General features: G+C 36.1%; 1 protein-coding gene across 1 annotated transcript in view; it reads right to left on the bottom strand.

Annotated features, from left to right (window-relative positions):
* The window catches only part of LOC113076895 (F-BAR and double SH3 domains protein 2-like), a 60,776-nt gene that overhangs the window by 14,868 nt on the left and 28,930 nt on the right, over nucleotides 1–16,978 (bottom strand). Inside the window, exons 4-8 of the mRNA XM_026249509.1 lie at nucleotides 5,367–5,446; nucleotides 4,210–4,354; nucleotides 3,983–4,116; nucleotides 1,346–1,400; nucleotides 816–944 (exon numbers count right to left, since the gene is read on the bottom strand). Of these exons, the coding sequence (XP_026105294.1) occupies nucleotides 816–944; nucleotides 1,346–1,400; nucleotides 3,983–4,116; nucleotides 4,210–4,354; nucleotides 5,367–5,446 (543 nt within the window). The remainder of the gene's footprint in view (nucleotides 1–815; nucleotides 945–1,345; nucleotides 1,401–3,982; nucleotides 4,117–4,209; nucleotides 4,355–5,366; nucleotides 5,447–16,978) is intronic.

Raw genomic sequence — 16,978 nt, 5'->3', positions numbered from 1 at the left:
ATGAGAAATACTGGGCAGAGAAAGAAAGTATGCAGCTCTTTCTCTCTGTAAGGGAGCTTTTTCCTGTGAGGAAATCGACACAGGAAGTACATAGTTTGATCTGTCCATAGATAACATCATTGTGTGAACCACTGTACTAGATTCATGCCAACAGACATAACTCATGTAAAACCTTAAGATGTGCAATACACAACCAACAACAGAAATGACAAAATAAATACTCTAATGTTCAGTTAAATTAAGCACTGTAGACATGGAGCAAACTCCACCCACGTGATAATGCACAAGGTCATCCACCAAGAAAAGTCCTTAAAAAGGATGATTTAGAAAACTTTTTTCAAGGTTTTTTTTTAACTAAAGAATTAATAAAGGGCGTTTTTATGCCTTTATGATGCTTGGTTCAGAGGTCATCATCACTGATGAGTTTTGCTACCTAAAACTAAATCACCTAAAACTACAAAGTTTCATTTTTTCGAAATAAAGCGGGAATAATTTAAAATAGAAATAGAAGAAAATTTAAACGTAAAAAAATAAATAAATGAATAAATAAATAAATTGAAGTACTACAATTACTAAAACAAAAAATAAATCTAAATGGAAATATATATATATATATATATATATATATATATATATATATATATATATATATATATATATATATATATATATATATATATATAATACTATTCAAAATGTCAAAAGCAAGTATCACAATTACAAAAAGTATACACAAATAAAAAAAATAAAAAATATAAAAATATGAAAAATTACAAATGAATACTAAAATAGCAGTGCATTGCTGTGGTGCTCACCTTGATGCAGCTGGCCAGGTCGGTCTGGTAATATCGGTCGTGATGTGCGTTAGCGGCTGCCAATGTGAGAAGATATTCGTTCCTTGCGTGGGTCGCTTTGGAGTTACAATCGCTCCTCTTCGCTTTCAACTGAAACACACACAGAAGGCCCAAAACTTCAAGAAGTGCAAAGCACAAGCCTCTAAAACAACCATGCATCAAGCCATTCTAACACTGTATCATTCAGTTCATCCTGAACTGCCATCGGTCACATGTGTCCTTTTCTCACTGAACACTATTAGAAGACTTGAAATATAGTGTATGTTGTAGTTGTATGCACTACTTTTATGGTGCATTTCTGTAACTTCAAAATTAAAATCATTTACTTCTATATTCTAGTTCAGCTGAGCAAAATATGAACATTTTTTGAGCTTGACAGAAGACCCAAAAACATAGTGGTCATGCTACACTAACATGGCATAAAGAGTAAATTAGGTTTTCGAGCTGAAGCAAAATGTTTCTCAAAGAAACAGACAGACGCTGGTGTTTACCTTCACACTGGCCTTCTGTAAACTTATCCTGGACTGGAACAGACCCAGCTTCGACCTGAGAGAACACAGAGCAGGTATTATAAATCACAGATATATCAGGCCCGGCGGAAGCAACAGGCAGGAGAAACGAAAGCCTTGTGTCGAGGAGGAAACAGACATTATAAATCAAACTAGTGTGGATCACTCCTGCAACCTGTGAAAGGAAGGAAGAGGCTTTATAAAGCTGGCACAAAATCAAGTTATGCCATTTCTGAGATGACTTCTTATCTTAAAGGAACAGTTCAACCCAAAAAAAAGAACCAATGCTTTTGTGTACCATGGTATCATTTGGGTTTGGAATAACATTAGGATAACACTATTATAGGTGAACTGCTATGTTCATTGGAAACCAAAAGTTGCTTTCTTTTTTTTACCAACTATGTTCAAATTCATAAACAAGTCTGCACAAACCATCTAAGAAAATTCTGAAATGTAATATTAACATCCAATTTTCTGTGTTTATGTTAGATTTACATCTGGATTCAGAGATTACGCCCACATCACAGAGCCCTCATCATTAGATATCAAAGTTGTTCTGGGGTCTAATACAATTTGATTCATCAATTTTGCATGAAATTAAGGACAAATACAGAGTCTCTCCCATCTTCCTCTGACCGCTGAGAACAATAACTGATTCTAATTCAGCTTTACTGACGGCCATGTGAAGCAGGACAATATCCATAGCCAAAATCAATAGAAAAACCGAGTGAGTAGCTCACAACACCGTGCAACTGGACTCGTCTTTCGCCTCTCGGTGTAATCCGGTTTTGGCAGACGCTTTGGAAGGGCAATTGTTGTGTGGGTACAAATGGCCCTTGAAGATAGAGAGAGAGATGGCTAAGTGTGTTTAACAAATTCTGCATCAGGCTAATAAAATGCTTTGAACAGAGTGGGGTATTCCCTACTGGGGGCTTATAGGAGTAGTTCACTTCCAGAAAAAAGAGATAATGTTCTCACCCTCTTGTCATCCAAGATGTCTTTCTTTCTTTGGTAGTAAAGAAATTATGTTTTTTTGAGGAAAACATTTCAGGAACTATCTCCATGTAGTGGACTTCTATGGAGCCTGTGAGTTTGAACTTCCAAAATGCAGTTTAAATGCAGCTTCAAATGGTTCTAATTAAACGATCCCTGCCATGGAAGAAGGGTCTTATTTAGCAAAAAAAAAAAAAATGAAATGTTTAAAAAAGAAAAAAAAGAAAAACAACAACTTCTTTATGACTGGAAAAAAACTAACAAAAACATCTCGGGTGACGAGGGGGTAAGTAAATGTTTGTTCTGGAAGTGAACTACTCCTTTAAGAATCAGCCATGGAACTGCATATTTAATGAAGGCATCTCAACACAAAAACACATCTTATGTCTTTGGCACTTTTAATGCTTCGAGGTTTGTGATTCTGAGCCTAATATCTTCGACAAGGTGAAAAACTGCTCAGTGCATTAACATTTTAAATTCCAATACCAAATTATGCATATTTTTATGGAAAAGGCCCACAAAGCTAGCAATGCCAAAGTCATGGGTTTGATTCCTAGCGAATATAAAAACTGATAAAGCGCACCTTGAATGCAGTATAAATCACTTTGCATGATACTGTCAGTCAAAAAAGTAAAAGGATTTAAACTCTACTGAAAAATAAGATTACAGTACCAAGCTATACACATTTTTATAGAAAAGGCATTCCTGTAGCTCAAACAGTAAAACACGACACTAGCAACACCAAGCTCATGGGTTTGATTCCCAGGGATTGCATGAACTGAAGTGTACCTTGAACATAATGTAAGTGGTTCTGCATAAAAGTTTCTACCAAATGCAAACATTTAAATATAAGAAAAAGGACTTAAGTGCTATTTAAGTTTCGATTCCCAATGTAATGTAAATAAATGTAAAATGATTTAAGCCCTGCTTAAAAAAAAATAAATAAATAAAAATATGCAAATGTTTATAGAAAAGGCATTCCTGCAGCTCAAACAGTAGAGCATGTTGCTTCGCCAAATACACAATTTTAAATGTAAATAAAAGGGAAGAAAATAGAAAAGAAAAATAATTAAATTGCTATACCAAGATATGCACATTTTTATGGAAAAGGCTCAAAAAGCTCAAACAGTAGAGCACAGTGCTTACAATGCCGTGGTCATGGGTTTGATTCCCAATATAATGTACACAACTATAAAAGGATCTGAGCTGTACTGAAAAATAATGCAATTACAACTTTCCGATATGCACATATTTTATGGAAAAAGCATTCCAGTAGAGCATGCGCAAGCAACACCAAGGTTATGGGTTTGATTCCCAAGAAATGCATTAACTGATAAAGTGAAACTTAGCTTTACAAAAGGTACTAATATGTACATTTTAGATACCAATATGCAGTTTTAAAGTATTAACATGCACCTTTAAGGTACTAATATATATCATTTAGGGTTAAACATGGTACAAAGAAATACCTTTTACCACCTTAGTGACAGCTTCATACTTTATTTTTTCTTTTTCGGAGAATGTAGTTCTTACTCTTTAACTAATGGTACAATCACTTGTGAAGTGCGTGTTTCTGATCTGGGCACCTCTGGAGCCGTTTGCACCTGCAATACCAGAGACACTTACTTGGACTCAATGTCGGCCTTTTCCCGCACAGCCTGGGCCATCTGCTCCAGCTCAAAGTATTTCTTTTTGGACTTGGCCAGATCCTTCACTGAATCCTGGAGCTCTGCCTGGATCCGACCCAGCTGGTCAATGCACTGCGGACAGCAGAGAGAGAGAGAGAGAGGTGGAGGGGTGTTAAAGAATTACATGATGGATCAGGGCAAAGGACACAGGATCGAAGTCAGTACCTTTTTCAGCTGCTGTTCCTTGTAGAGGCGTAAGGTTTTGGCAGGGTCCGAAATGTCGCTCTTGTAGTTCTCGCAGACGTTGAGTCGAGACTGGGTCACCTGCACGGTGCCTTCAAGATAAGCCCGCCACACTCCATACACATTCCTGCAGCAGGAAAAACATGGCTACTGATTGCAAACACTATTTATGGAGTGATATTCCCATGCAAACAAAAGCAGGAGCCCTATTCTGACAGTGTCTGATTGCATGCATTTACAGTAAAAGAACATTAGCACAGTTCATATATTCAGACTATTTTAGATTGCTTCGGGGGTACCGCGGTGGAGTAACCCAGTACCTTTGTGATTCTTCATAGACATAAACAGAGAGAAGTAGTTCCGGCTACGATGTTCTTCCGCAAGACGCAAGCAGTTCTGTTTATTAACCGCTAGAGCGTCAAAAGTTACCAACTGCAGCTTTAATACAATGTTTCCTACCTAAGGAAAAGCATTTATTTTAATAATGTCGATAAATTGGCTCCTAGTCACTGTAGGGGGCAGGTTATTCGATTTAAATCACATTTTCATTACCATGCAAACTGTCAATCAAAAAAAAGGTGGCAATCCTACAGTAGTCAAAAAAGGTTTAATGATTTTTAGCCCAAGGCATAGTTCACCCAAATATTACACCCTCAAGTTGTTCCAAACCTGTATGGATTTTTCTATTTTTTTCTGATTATGTTTTTTTATATTTTGAAGAATGTGGACAACCAAACAGTTTCTAGTCCCAACTGAATTTCATTGGGGTTTTTTCATATGGAAGTCAATGGCTACCAGCAACTCAAAATCTCTTCTTTTGTGTTCAGCAGAAGAAAAACAATCATACAGGTATGGAACACCTGTAAATGATAAAATAAGTAAATGATGACAAAATGTTAATTTTTGTGTAAACTATCCCTTTAAGACATTGATTTAGAGATTTATATTTAGAGTAAAAACATTGCCATTTCTATTTTTTGACAGTAGAATCACAACTCGGAAACATAGTTATGGCTGTGCTGTAAGATTGAAAAAACACAAACTATCACTGTAAAGCACCCATAGGAAAACAACAGTCATTAAACAACAAGCTCCTTATGATTTCATCTTAAACTAGTTAAAGAGGGTGTTTTATTCACCGGTAGTCTGTCCTCTGGTCATCTGGTTTGATCCCAGGCCAGTCCCTCTTTAAATACTGATTCGCCAACTTCTGCAGGGCCTGGAAAATATAAAAGTAACAGAAAACGGCATAAGATGCTTGAATGTGTTCGGGTTATCACACTACATCCCAGTTCCATTCGTATACATCCCAAACAGTATGCAAAATACAAAATCTTAGTATATTTATAAAAACATGCCAAAAGATCCAATTAAATGTTTTATTTAGGTAATATCACTCAATCCCAACAGACCTTTTCCGCTTATTAAAAGGCCATATATAAATGAATTTAAAAGTTATGCATTCATGAATAATAAGCTAATAAACTTCAATCATACACAGAAAACAACAAGCTCAACAAGATATTTGATGATGTGTACGTCTGCTGTACTGTTCTTCTGGTCGTATGCAGTCATCTGTTATTTTGTTTTCGAATATGAACACAAAGCAATTAACAAGCCATATGCGTGTTCTCATGACCCTGTCATCGAATGCCATTTATCATGGATTAACACAAGCCCAAACACACAACGCGTTACAAAGCAACCCAAATTCCAACGACCGTGACATATGTTTGCTGTTGGTTTGAAGAGCGGGGAGTTTGCGCTCTCCTTTGGGATGGAGAATGGACTCAAACGCCGCCTGACTTTCTGTGAAACAAACAAGTCGGCCTCACTTCATAACATGTTCTCTATTCCACCATATTGTAAATGGAGGAGAGAGATGCGCCTCTACGTGAGGCGTCCCATCCCCACCTGCCCGATTCCCAGATACCAAAAGTGGCTGGCAGTGAGCACAGCATCTTCAGTGTGTGTGGGGATGAGAGAATGGCATGTGTTTGTGTAAGCAGCAGGGAATGAAGCAGAAGAAAGGAGTCGTTCTCTCGGTCTGAGGGCGGCGTTGTGGCAGAGACTGGCCTCTTTCAGTCCCTCAACAGGACGCTACAGATCAGCTGGGCTGACGTCTTTTATTTTCCTTCCTCTGCATGACTCCCTCTGCGTATTAGAATAATCACTGGACGTGTTTTTCTAACACTCACATCACCGCTGGACACTCACTCATACTTAAGGCCAACAAGACCGAATTAAAAAGGTCAAAGAGAAAAGCAAACAAAAATGTCTTCGTGTGCACTAGGGCAGGGAGCGAAATATTAAATATTAACAATTTACGCAACACTGAAAATCACAATGATTGCATGTTATTTTTCTGTATTTGGATTAGTTTTCCAATCCTTTAAAAACACAACAAATTATTTCTGTGATTTTACTACTTTAAAATGTTTCAACGGATAATTAGTTCAACAGTTTCTTCACAACATTTTCATAGATTTTAGTAAAATATATGAAGATAAATGCTAAATAGAACAGTGTTGTTCATTATAACTGTTTACATGGGTGAACATCAATAAACATTTAAAAATTATGAAATATTGTACTGCATTGTGTTCATTTGATTATGTCCTCTGATCAGCTGATTCAGGGCTCAGTTTTCATTATATTCCATACATATTAAATAAATAAGCAAATAAACAAATCGTTTAGCAAATACATACATGAGTAACATCTTAAAAAGTAAAAAAAAAAAAAAAAAAATATATATATATATATATATATATATATATATATATATATATATATATATATATATATATATATATATATTTTTTTTTTTTTTTTTTTTTCTCTTATAAATAAAATAAAACCCTTTTAGCAAATACATAAAAAAATATATATATAAATATAATGACAGAATATTTTCAAAGTTCAAAAAACACATTAAAACAATCTGTAAATGAATAAATGTATTAACCAAGAAATAAATAAAATCATTTTAGAAAATACATAGTTGTATAGCTGTATACTAAACATCATCAACAGCCAAAAAAAAAACAAAAAAAAAAACCATGCATTTATATACTAGCTGTGCACTAAACATCTTCATTGATCTTGTTTTTTTTTCAAATTACTTTAATAACAGTGGAATATATATGAAACATCCTTTTTCTTATATACACACATCCTAAAAACTTTTAAAAACACCTAGAAACACAACCACAACACACAACAAAATAGAAACGAAGGGGAAGAAAAGGGGAAGTGGACATTCTGTCTCGAAGACTGGTGAGAACGGCACCAGAGAGACTGACACAACATCGACAACACGACTGCTGTTCCTTAAACACAAGAACTTCACATGAAGAAACAGGAGACACTGATATGAACATGAAGAAGAAGGAGCCCGTCTAAAGATGCAAACGGCCAAATATTACAAAACGAGTGAAAGATTCAGAACTGTCCTGTCGAATCAGGCCTGAATGTCTCAAACCTGACAGGAACGCTAGCTAATGACACAGTTAAAGGGTCAAACCTGGTGCATGAGAAGCAAGCAAGCATGAATCTCTCTTTCTCACCACACATAATGCATACACTCTATAATGCATTTTGTCCAGGGAGGCGTTCAGACTCGGCTGATTGTTGCTTCTAGAGTCTACAGGCGTGTGCCACGTCTCCTGAAGCATAGAAGTCAATTCAAGACTTCTGCAGTCAAGCTCGGGTAATTACAGGCAAACACAGCACTTCATCTCCATAAACACCTGGTGGAGCGGTCGTCATGGCAACCGGAACAGTCTTCCTGTGCGGTCTAGATAAGGCGGACCACTGCTCTGATAAAGTGTGGTCCATTCAGTCATGAGGGATCCCGGGAAGATGCACTGAGGTCATTGCATTGCATTGCATGCTGTCTGTTTTTTCTGATTTCACATAACCATGCAATATCATCTCAGAAACATGCAAGCATGAAATATGTCAATTATGTGACTCTTGTGACTTTGCAAATAGAAATGCAAAAATAGTTAAAACTGCAATTATGATTTAAAATGCCTTTTTTTCCCAGGTTTGCTGTGCTTGCTTTTAGGACTGCAAATTGGGACAAAAAAATTACACATAATAATAAATATGACCATACAATAATAATAATAACAAATATTAACAAAATAGGATAAATGAAAAAAATTGCAATATTTCACTGTAAAATTTCAGTGCTTATAATTGTTTTCATTTCTTTATTTTCAAACATCCAGCTTGTATTTCAGCAAAAAACACAGCCATAGAGTTATTTTTGTTTTATTTCTCTACTTTTAGTAGTGTCTACACTTTAACTGAGATATGAGAAAGTACCGTATTTTCCAGACTATAAGTCGCACTTTTTTTTCATAGTTTGGCTGGTCCTGCGACTTATAGTCAGGTGCGAATTATTTATCAAAATTAATTTGACATGAACCAAGAGAAATGAATCAAGAGAAAACATTACCGTCTACAGCCACCAGAGGGCGCTCTATGCTCCTCAGTGCTCCTGTAGTTTACACTGAAAACATAGAGCGCCCTCTCATGGATGTAGACGGTAATGTTTTCTCTTGGTTCTAAATAAATGCGACTTATAGTCCAGTGCGACTTATATATGTTTTTTCCCTCATCATGATGTATTTTTGGACTGATGCGACTTATACTCAGGTGCGACTTATAGTCCGAAAAATACGGTACATACTTCAACTGTAACAAACATAAAATCCATTAAAGCACAGCTGTGTAAATTCAAAATGCAGTAGTGAGTAACTTGTGTCAAAAACTAGCCCTTAAAGATCTCTGAATTAGGCTGGCTTTATTACTAGCTGACCATTTATGCAAAGTCTCTCTTGCAATAAAAAGCAGAGCACAGCTAGACAAATACTAGAACTATTCTATAATGAAAAACAAACAAGAATCAGAAACTATTTAAAATGCGATGATCAAAGTCATTCATAGATGCAGCTCTTTAAAGTGGATGCATTTAAAGATGTGATTTTAGTAAAGCATCAGCAGTTTCAGGCTCATTCTGCCGTGACATTACTCTTTTAATGCCTTCTTCAGTCTTTACTCTCTCTGAGACGTCCTCATCTGACCTGCTGAGAGCAACCAACTAATCACATTTGAGGACACTAATTAAAGGTCGTCTAGACTAGCATCTGAAGCTGCAATTTATCTCTTCTCTCTTATCATTACAGGCTAAATGTTAGATAAAATGGGAACTGGCCTAAATGCAAGACAATATATGAAGTACAGAGGTTATACAGCGCAGTAAAATACAATGTATAGAGATTACTGTGTTAAGCCTGGTTTGTGGTATATGGGTGTGTGCACTGCATTCAGTATGTATTTTAGTAGATGACACATAAAGAGGAGAGGAAGCGCAAATGTGTGTCATTACAGTAGACTTCGACACTCTAAGATCTGTGTTATTTATAGAAATGACTACAACAGCAAGTTCACTACCCTTATAAAGTTTGGGGTTGGTAAGAAATCCCTAGAAAGGCTTCATAAAAAAAAGAAAAAAAAAGAAATATTATTAGAATTTAAAATACGTGTTTTCTATTCGTATAGTTTTTAAAATGTAGTTTATTTCTGTGATTCACTGCTGTATTTTCAGCATAATCCCTACAGTCTTCAGTATCTCATCATCTTCAGGAATCAGAATATGATGATTTGCTGCTCAAAAACATTTCTGATTATTATCAATGTTGGAAACAGTTATGCAATTTTTTGTGGAAATTGTGATTTATTTTATTTTTTTCAGGATTCTTTGATGAATAAAAAGTTCTAATGAAGAGTGTTTATTTGAAAGAGAAACCATTCGTAACATTTATGTGTCTTTACAGACACTTTTGATCTATTGAATGCATCCTTGATGAATAAAAATATCAATTTATTTACAAAAACTGACCCTCAAACAGATGAAATGGAAGCAGAAAGATTTTATTCATTTATTTTTTACAATTTTTGTTAAACTTAAAGGGATAGTTCACCCAAAAATCATAATTATGTTATTAATAACTCACCCTCATGTCGTTCCAAAACCGTAAGACCTCCGTTTATCTTTGAAACACAGTTTAAGATATTTTAGATTTCAGTTCAAAACAAAGCAGTTTGTGATATCCAGTTTGCGAACGAATCACTCAATGTAACCGGATCTTTTTGAACCAGTTCACCAAATCGAACTGAATCGTTTTAACCGGCTCGTGTCTCCAATACGCATTAATCCACAAATGACTTAAGCTGTGAACTTTTTTAATGTTGTTTAATGTTTTAATGACACTCCCTCTGAGTTAAAACAAACCAATATCCCGGAGTAATTCATGTACTAAAACAGTACACTGACTGAACTGATGTGAACAGAGAACTGAAGATGAACACCGAGCCGAGCCAGATAATGACTCGTTCACGAGTCAAGAACCGGTTGCATCAGTTTTCGGATCACCAGTTATTTCGGACAGTTCGCTTCAATAAACCAGTTGAAGAAAACGGTTCACCGGTTCTTTTGAGCCCTGGTTACTGGGCTCATAACACTAGCACAGAATCAGTTCAGAATCAATCACCAAAAGAATCAGTTCGGTTCAGACGCTCTGTGTGTCGGTCTGCTTCACACTGAATCACACATGCGCAGTATCATCAGCTCCTCGGTTCTCGAATCAGACACGTCTGATGAAACGGTTCTTGACTCGTGTTGGAACTGTGTTCCAAAGATAAACGGAGGTCTTACTGGTTTGGAACGACATGAGACATAATTATGATTGGGTGAACTATCCCTTTAAATTAGTGGAATATTGACACCATATCTTAGATAAAGCTGTTTTTTAATTAAAATAAATTTAATTTAATAACTGACCTATTTTGATGTTTTAACAACGTGAATCAGCTTTAAACCAGTCTGTATTACATAAAGCACTATATAAATAAATGGGACTACAAAATTAAACAAAACATACTAGAAATTCACCAGCTACAAATCGAAAGTGTGATCACTTTGAACAAACTGCACCAGTGCCTGTGGTTTCATCGAACGCCTCATGTCTAAGTACGAGCAACAGCAGCACTCATGTTTCTCACTCTTCACGAATACGGCTGCTGTGTCAAAAAGACCATTATTGGTCATAGGTGTGGTAGCAAACAGGCCAGTCGTAACAGGAAGCTCCTACCACTGGGCACACAGTCACTTCCTGTCAGCAGGCAGAGGTTGGAGCGGCCAGCCCAAAAGCAGGATATCCGCAGCAGACGAAACAGAGTGAGAGAACGAAAAAGTGAGAAAGACGGAGAGATAAACGTCTCCTTCCTGCTCTGTCGTTCTTGTCATCAAGAGCTAAATTAACAACCAGTGCAACTGTCATCAAACACAAAATGCCACAACGATAAGATCACAAACAGCATGAGAAAGCAGTGAAAATCTGCCGGAAATGAGAATATATATATATATATATATATATATAGAAAAAGCTGACTAAAATTTAAACTAAAGTTAAACCTGAATAAAACCTGAAAATAGAAGCAAATTCATGATATTAATAAAAACTATAACCTATATATATACAACAATTTAAATAATACTTATATAAAGAGAAACATGGGGAACAAAAAGAAGTGTTACAGCTACAATAAGTGTTAAATAAACACCCACGTAGAGAAAAGAGTCATAATCCAAGCATGACATCACAAGGAGAGGAAACAGAAACTTCAAAATCACAAAACGGACTAAATAATAATCACACGAGGGAGTCTCTCTCTCTCTGTGTGTGTGTGTGTGTGTTTGTGTTTCAGGCTTCAGTCCGCACAAGCTGTTCTTTGTGCATCCCTCTATTGTAAGGTCAGTTTCCTGGCCTGTCCTCTTACAGGGGCACAAAAGGGGCATTGAGAGGGCACTGCACTGCCTTTCAGCGCCGTTAAAACACCTAAAGTGGCTACTTCATCCTCTGAGCCTTTCGGGCATCGTCTAGGTGCATCTTTTAGTAAAAGAGGGGTTTTTTTCGTGCCCTCGTTCTCCATGGTTCTGGATTGAGGGGTGAACAGGCTTTTGGCTGGTTCTGGGGTGGCACTGTCCGGAGGGACCGCAGCTTGGCACCCGGCTGAAAGCTGTGAAAGCTAATGATTTATGTGCTGTGTAAAGATTGACTGACTCTAAACGATTGGACAGACTTCTGGGATTGTATAAAGTACAGCACCGTTTATTTTAAACAGCGAACAAGTTTGGACAATACAGTGCTTTTTATGCAACTAGGATGCCGTCCAAACGCTCCACGGCCTTCATACCTTAACAAGAGTCAGTAACAACAGCTCTCTAGAGCACACATATATTATACAACGCTGGAAAAGAGTTTACAATGAATACACTCAATCATTTCACCCTGAAAAAAAGAAAAAGAAAATAAGCTCTGCATAAAGAAATAGAATAACTTTTTGCATGTAATTATTTCCATGACTGTTTTCAGCACAATTTCACCCTTAAATGCTAATTACTGTAATACTTCCAGATGTGCAGTTTTAAGTTTTGTTTTGTTAATTGTCATTAAATGATGATCCTCATTAGATTCGCATTAGTGTAATGAAAAATAATGTATTGCTTTATACCAGAAATAAAAAAGGATATTTAAATATTTAAATAGTAGTGCATTACAGTAATTAAAATAAAGACATTTTATTATTTAGATTCAATTTATACATAGATATTTGTGCATATTGATAATATTTATTTTACTGCATTTTATTTATCCCAATTTATGCCAGTACTGTATTTAAAACGACACTTACTTTAAATACTACTAAGCATTAACGTTTTTTATTTAAATCAGCATAATTAAATGGAAGTAAATGTAAATAAAAAATAGTTGTTTGTTTAAATCGATACTTTTGTATTTAAAATTACATATTTATTGATTGTCAATGGAATACCATACTTTTAAGTAATACAATTATTTTTTATTTAAATCAGAATTTTAATTAAAAAATAAATACTAATACTAGTATAAACACAATTGTTAAATATTGAAATATATAATCTTATAATATATGTGGAATGCAAAAAAGTGTCTAAAATGTAATAAAACATAATAAAAGATATCATACAACTGAAAACATCTCCATACATCATAAAAACAAAGAACATAAAAAATAACTTTATTTACTTGAAATAAAATAATTTTGAACTGAGATGAAGTATAATATAGTTTTTTTTCAGCTAGTTGCCAAGTTTCATTCAGTATATCTTGGTGTACTAAAACAACTAAAACTGAAAAAAACATCATAAAACATAAGAGGTGTGAGCATGTCGAGGTTTGAATCGATCCCTCCAAAGCTCTTCTAATGGGACGGGGTCCTGACATCCAAACTCTCCTCTCATGCACTACATATGCTTCATGGTTCTGCTGAAAGGGAAACGCTTCGGGTTAGATGCTCATTTTTACCCCGGGGCTCAACGCATGCCATATGCTGCATGTTTGTCTCATGTTCCTCAAGAAAACCCTTTTCTCCAGCTTTCTCTGTTGCTCTCTTGTGCTGATGATACGGAGGGATCATGCGTGTGGTCAAACTCTCCTCGGTGAGAACCAGGATAAAGGTGAACAGTGAAAGTCCAGATGAAAACGTATAGTTTTGAGCAGGACTGCACAATTAATCTCACGCGATTGTCATGCACGTCTCTTTAGTAAAGCTGGTTCTGTGACTAGTACTAAATATCCATCACCTGCTTTCAAATGGAGAGGCACTTTCTACACAGAGCCGTGATTCGCTGACAAGCTACGCAATATCAGGCGAATAATCATGCAGCCCTAGTTTTGAGTAAGCAATGGGGGGTCACATAGATGTGCAGATAATTCAATTCAACAATATGACATTATGCTATTCACGATCTTTACAAATGAAGAGTGAAGAAATTATTAAAATAATCAATTAAACAAAAACAACCATTTACACTACAGTTTTTGAAAGAAAGAAGCCTCGTGTTCACTAAGCTTGCATTGATTTGCAAAATTGTGAAATATTATTGCAATTTAAATTAAATGCTTTCTTTTGGAATACATATTAAAAATATAATTTATTCCTGTGATCAAATCTGAATTTTCAGCATCGTAACTCCAGTCTTCAGTGTCACATGATCTTCAGAAATCATGAAAATATACTGATTTGCTGCTTGAGAAACATTTCAGATTATCATCAATGTTGAAAACAGTTGTGCTGTTAGTGCAGAAGATGCAAAAAGGTTCAGAAAGGCGTAGACACTAATTCATCTCATCCGTACAACGCTTGTCTGTCCAGACACCCAGTGCAACACGGACCAAACCTTTCACCCTGTGACCTCTGACCTCTTGGTCCACGATTTAATGACTCCTCTGAGATATACAGACCCCAGACTCATCGCTCTAGTGTGTGTCCAAACAGACCCCAAAACAACACTGGATTCTGGCAGAAACACAGACTGCGCTTGGATTTGGCACAGATGTCGAATCCCCCTGCGCAAACTCAGATTAACACTCGCCTCCAGCGAGCTCACACATCTAAACATCACACATAGCCTCTTGGAAGTGATCTGTCCTTGGGACCGGTGCTGCCACATTATCAGTGTTTTAACGGAGACATGGTGCATTAAAACACTATTAACGTGTGCCAGCACCGCTCACAAAGGAGTGTGAGAATCGATCGTGGCCATTTTTACGCTTCATCATCCTGATTAATACAGTAAGACACAGCGGGTGGGATGAAAGCATGTGTTGCGTTGCGCTACGTGATGAAAATTCCTATGGAAGGAGTAAGGGGAGACATCTGGCCTTGGAATGACCTGCTCCAGAAAACAAAAACAAAACAACATGCCCCCCGAATCTGACCCCTCACATTTCTATGGCAACAGCCCCTTTCCCGCCCATCTTTCAACCTGCACCTCAACATCAGTGCTAACATATGTGTCTCCTAAAACAGACATAGATTCAATCCCGATTCACACACTTCAACTAAACACTAGCTTAACACACTGCATTTTAATTCTGCGTCTGGAATGCACAGACTTCTGTCACCTACTGTAAGCATCTGTAATGTTAGGGGCTGTTCACACACAATGACTTTTTGCATTCCACTGCAGTGGTTTTCAATTGTCCTTCTATGTACATCTGAGTTAGACGACTCTTTTGCAGTGTCTTGAACATTCAACACACAGCGCAAGTTAGAAGTTTAAAAAAAATTCACTGTCCTGTCTTTTTTGCCATTTTTCAGAAGGAAATCAAAGTCTTAAACTTGACATTAACACAAAAGTATGCACAGAAATAGTACGGCATTCAGGTCGGGCTTCAAAATTTAGGAAAAAAACAATGTAATCTGAAAATGATTTGAGCATTTGAAAAATAAATATAATAAATAAACTCCAGATTTACAAAATTTGTCCAAAGACAAACAAACAAATAATTATTATATATCAATATGACTTGAATAATTATAAAATAATAATAGTTATAATATTGTATATTATATCATTATATATTGTAATAATAATAATAATAATAATAATTACAACAATTACTATTATTGGTAGTAGTATAATTTTATTTTTCTTCGTCTTTCAACAAAAATGTTAATCTTGAAAACATATTACTATTGCTATTGTAATATTTGACAGTAAAAAATATTTAACAGTAATTTATTTTTGACAGTAACATAAATAAACAGATTTTTTTTTTAATTATTGTTGTTTGTTATTTTTTTGATTATTACAGCAAAAATGTAAAAAGTTATTACAATTGTAACTTATCTCTGTAAAGTATTTAAGAATAATATATAAAAATTTACAACTGTAAAATTACAAGTCTAATTTTTATGGCTGTTAATTTCTTCATTTTCAAAAGTTAAAGCATTGAGATTTAATTTTGGCAGAAAACAGCATGGAGCATGGGTCAGGCCATCATTCTCATCATATGCACAACTTTGATGTGATACTTTGATGCGATACAGCGAGTAACACCTGCAGAATAGAGGCTGTCTGACCAACGAGTAAAACAGCCAAACAAATCAGTTTCCACATTAAATTTAGTGACATGTAATGAAATAGGATGTCCCCTGTGACCTCCAGAGGGTCCGTCCTACCAATGATGACTTGGCTCCGTCTCAGTACCTGGAAGAGCATCTGACTCACTGTGCTGGAGCTTAATGTGTTTTCAGGACTTTCTAAAAGGGCTATTATCAGCTATTATCAGCTCAGACAGACAAACACACGGAGTCAGCTGGGCATCACAACACACTGTTCTCACACTCTACTGGAGGTCTGTCTGTCTGTCTATCCATCTCACATTATCAGTCTCCAGTCACTTTCCTCTAGTTGTGTCAGAACCACCCTGAAGCGTGATTGATGATGCCATGAGGAGGAGACGGGCTTCACCCCAAACCATGACATCATCTCCTCTCTGGCGTTCAGCTGCAGTCGACTGGGTCGATGCTGATGGAAGCAGACTCACGAGATGCGTGTACCTGAGACGGAGAAACCCACTGATGCATTTCATGATCATACAAAGTCCACATCAGAATCACATTTCACAAACTTCTCTTCCCATGAAGTCATTGAATTAAAGATTCTGTTTTTGCTAATGTGCCTTTAATAATGCATTCCTATAATCCTCTGTGCTAAAGCCGAGCATTAATAAAATAAATAAAACATCCTTCATGCTAGAGGACAGAATTTTAACAAGATCCCTTGCTTCCCTTGAGAAGTAATTAGGGCCGAATCTCCTCTGCTCAACAAAGCTGCATTTAGTTC

This window comes from Carassius auratus, unplaced genomic scaffold, assembly GCF_003368295.1.
Source record: "Carassius auratus strain Wakin unplaced genomic scaffold, ASM336829v1 scaf_tig00021399, whole genome shotgun sequence".
Lineage (NCBI taxonomy): Eukaryota > Metazoa > Chordata > Actinopteri > Cypriniformes > Cyprinidae > Carassius > Carassius auratus.
The sequence above is the reverse complement of the archived record's forward strand: the minus strand, read 5'-3'. Positions and strand labels throughout refer to the sequence as shown.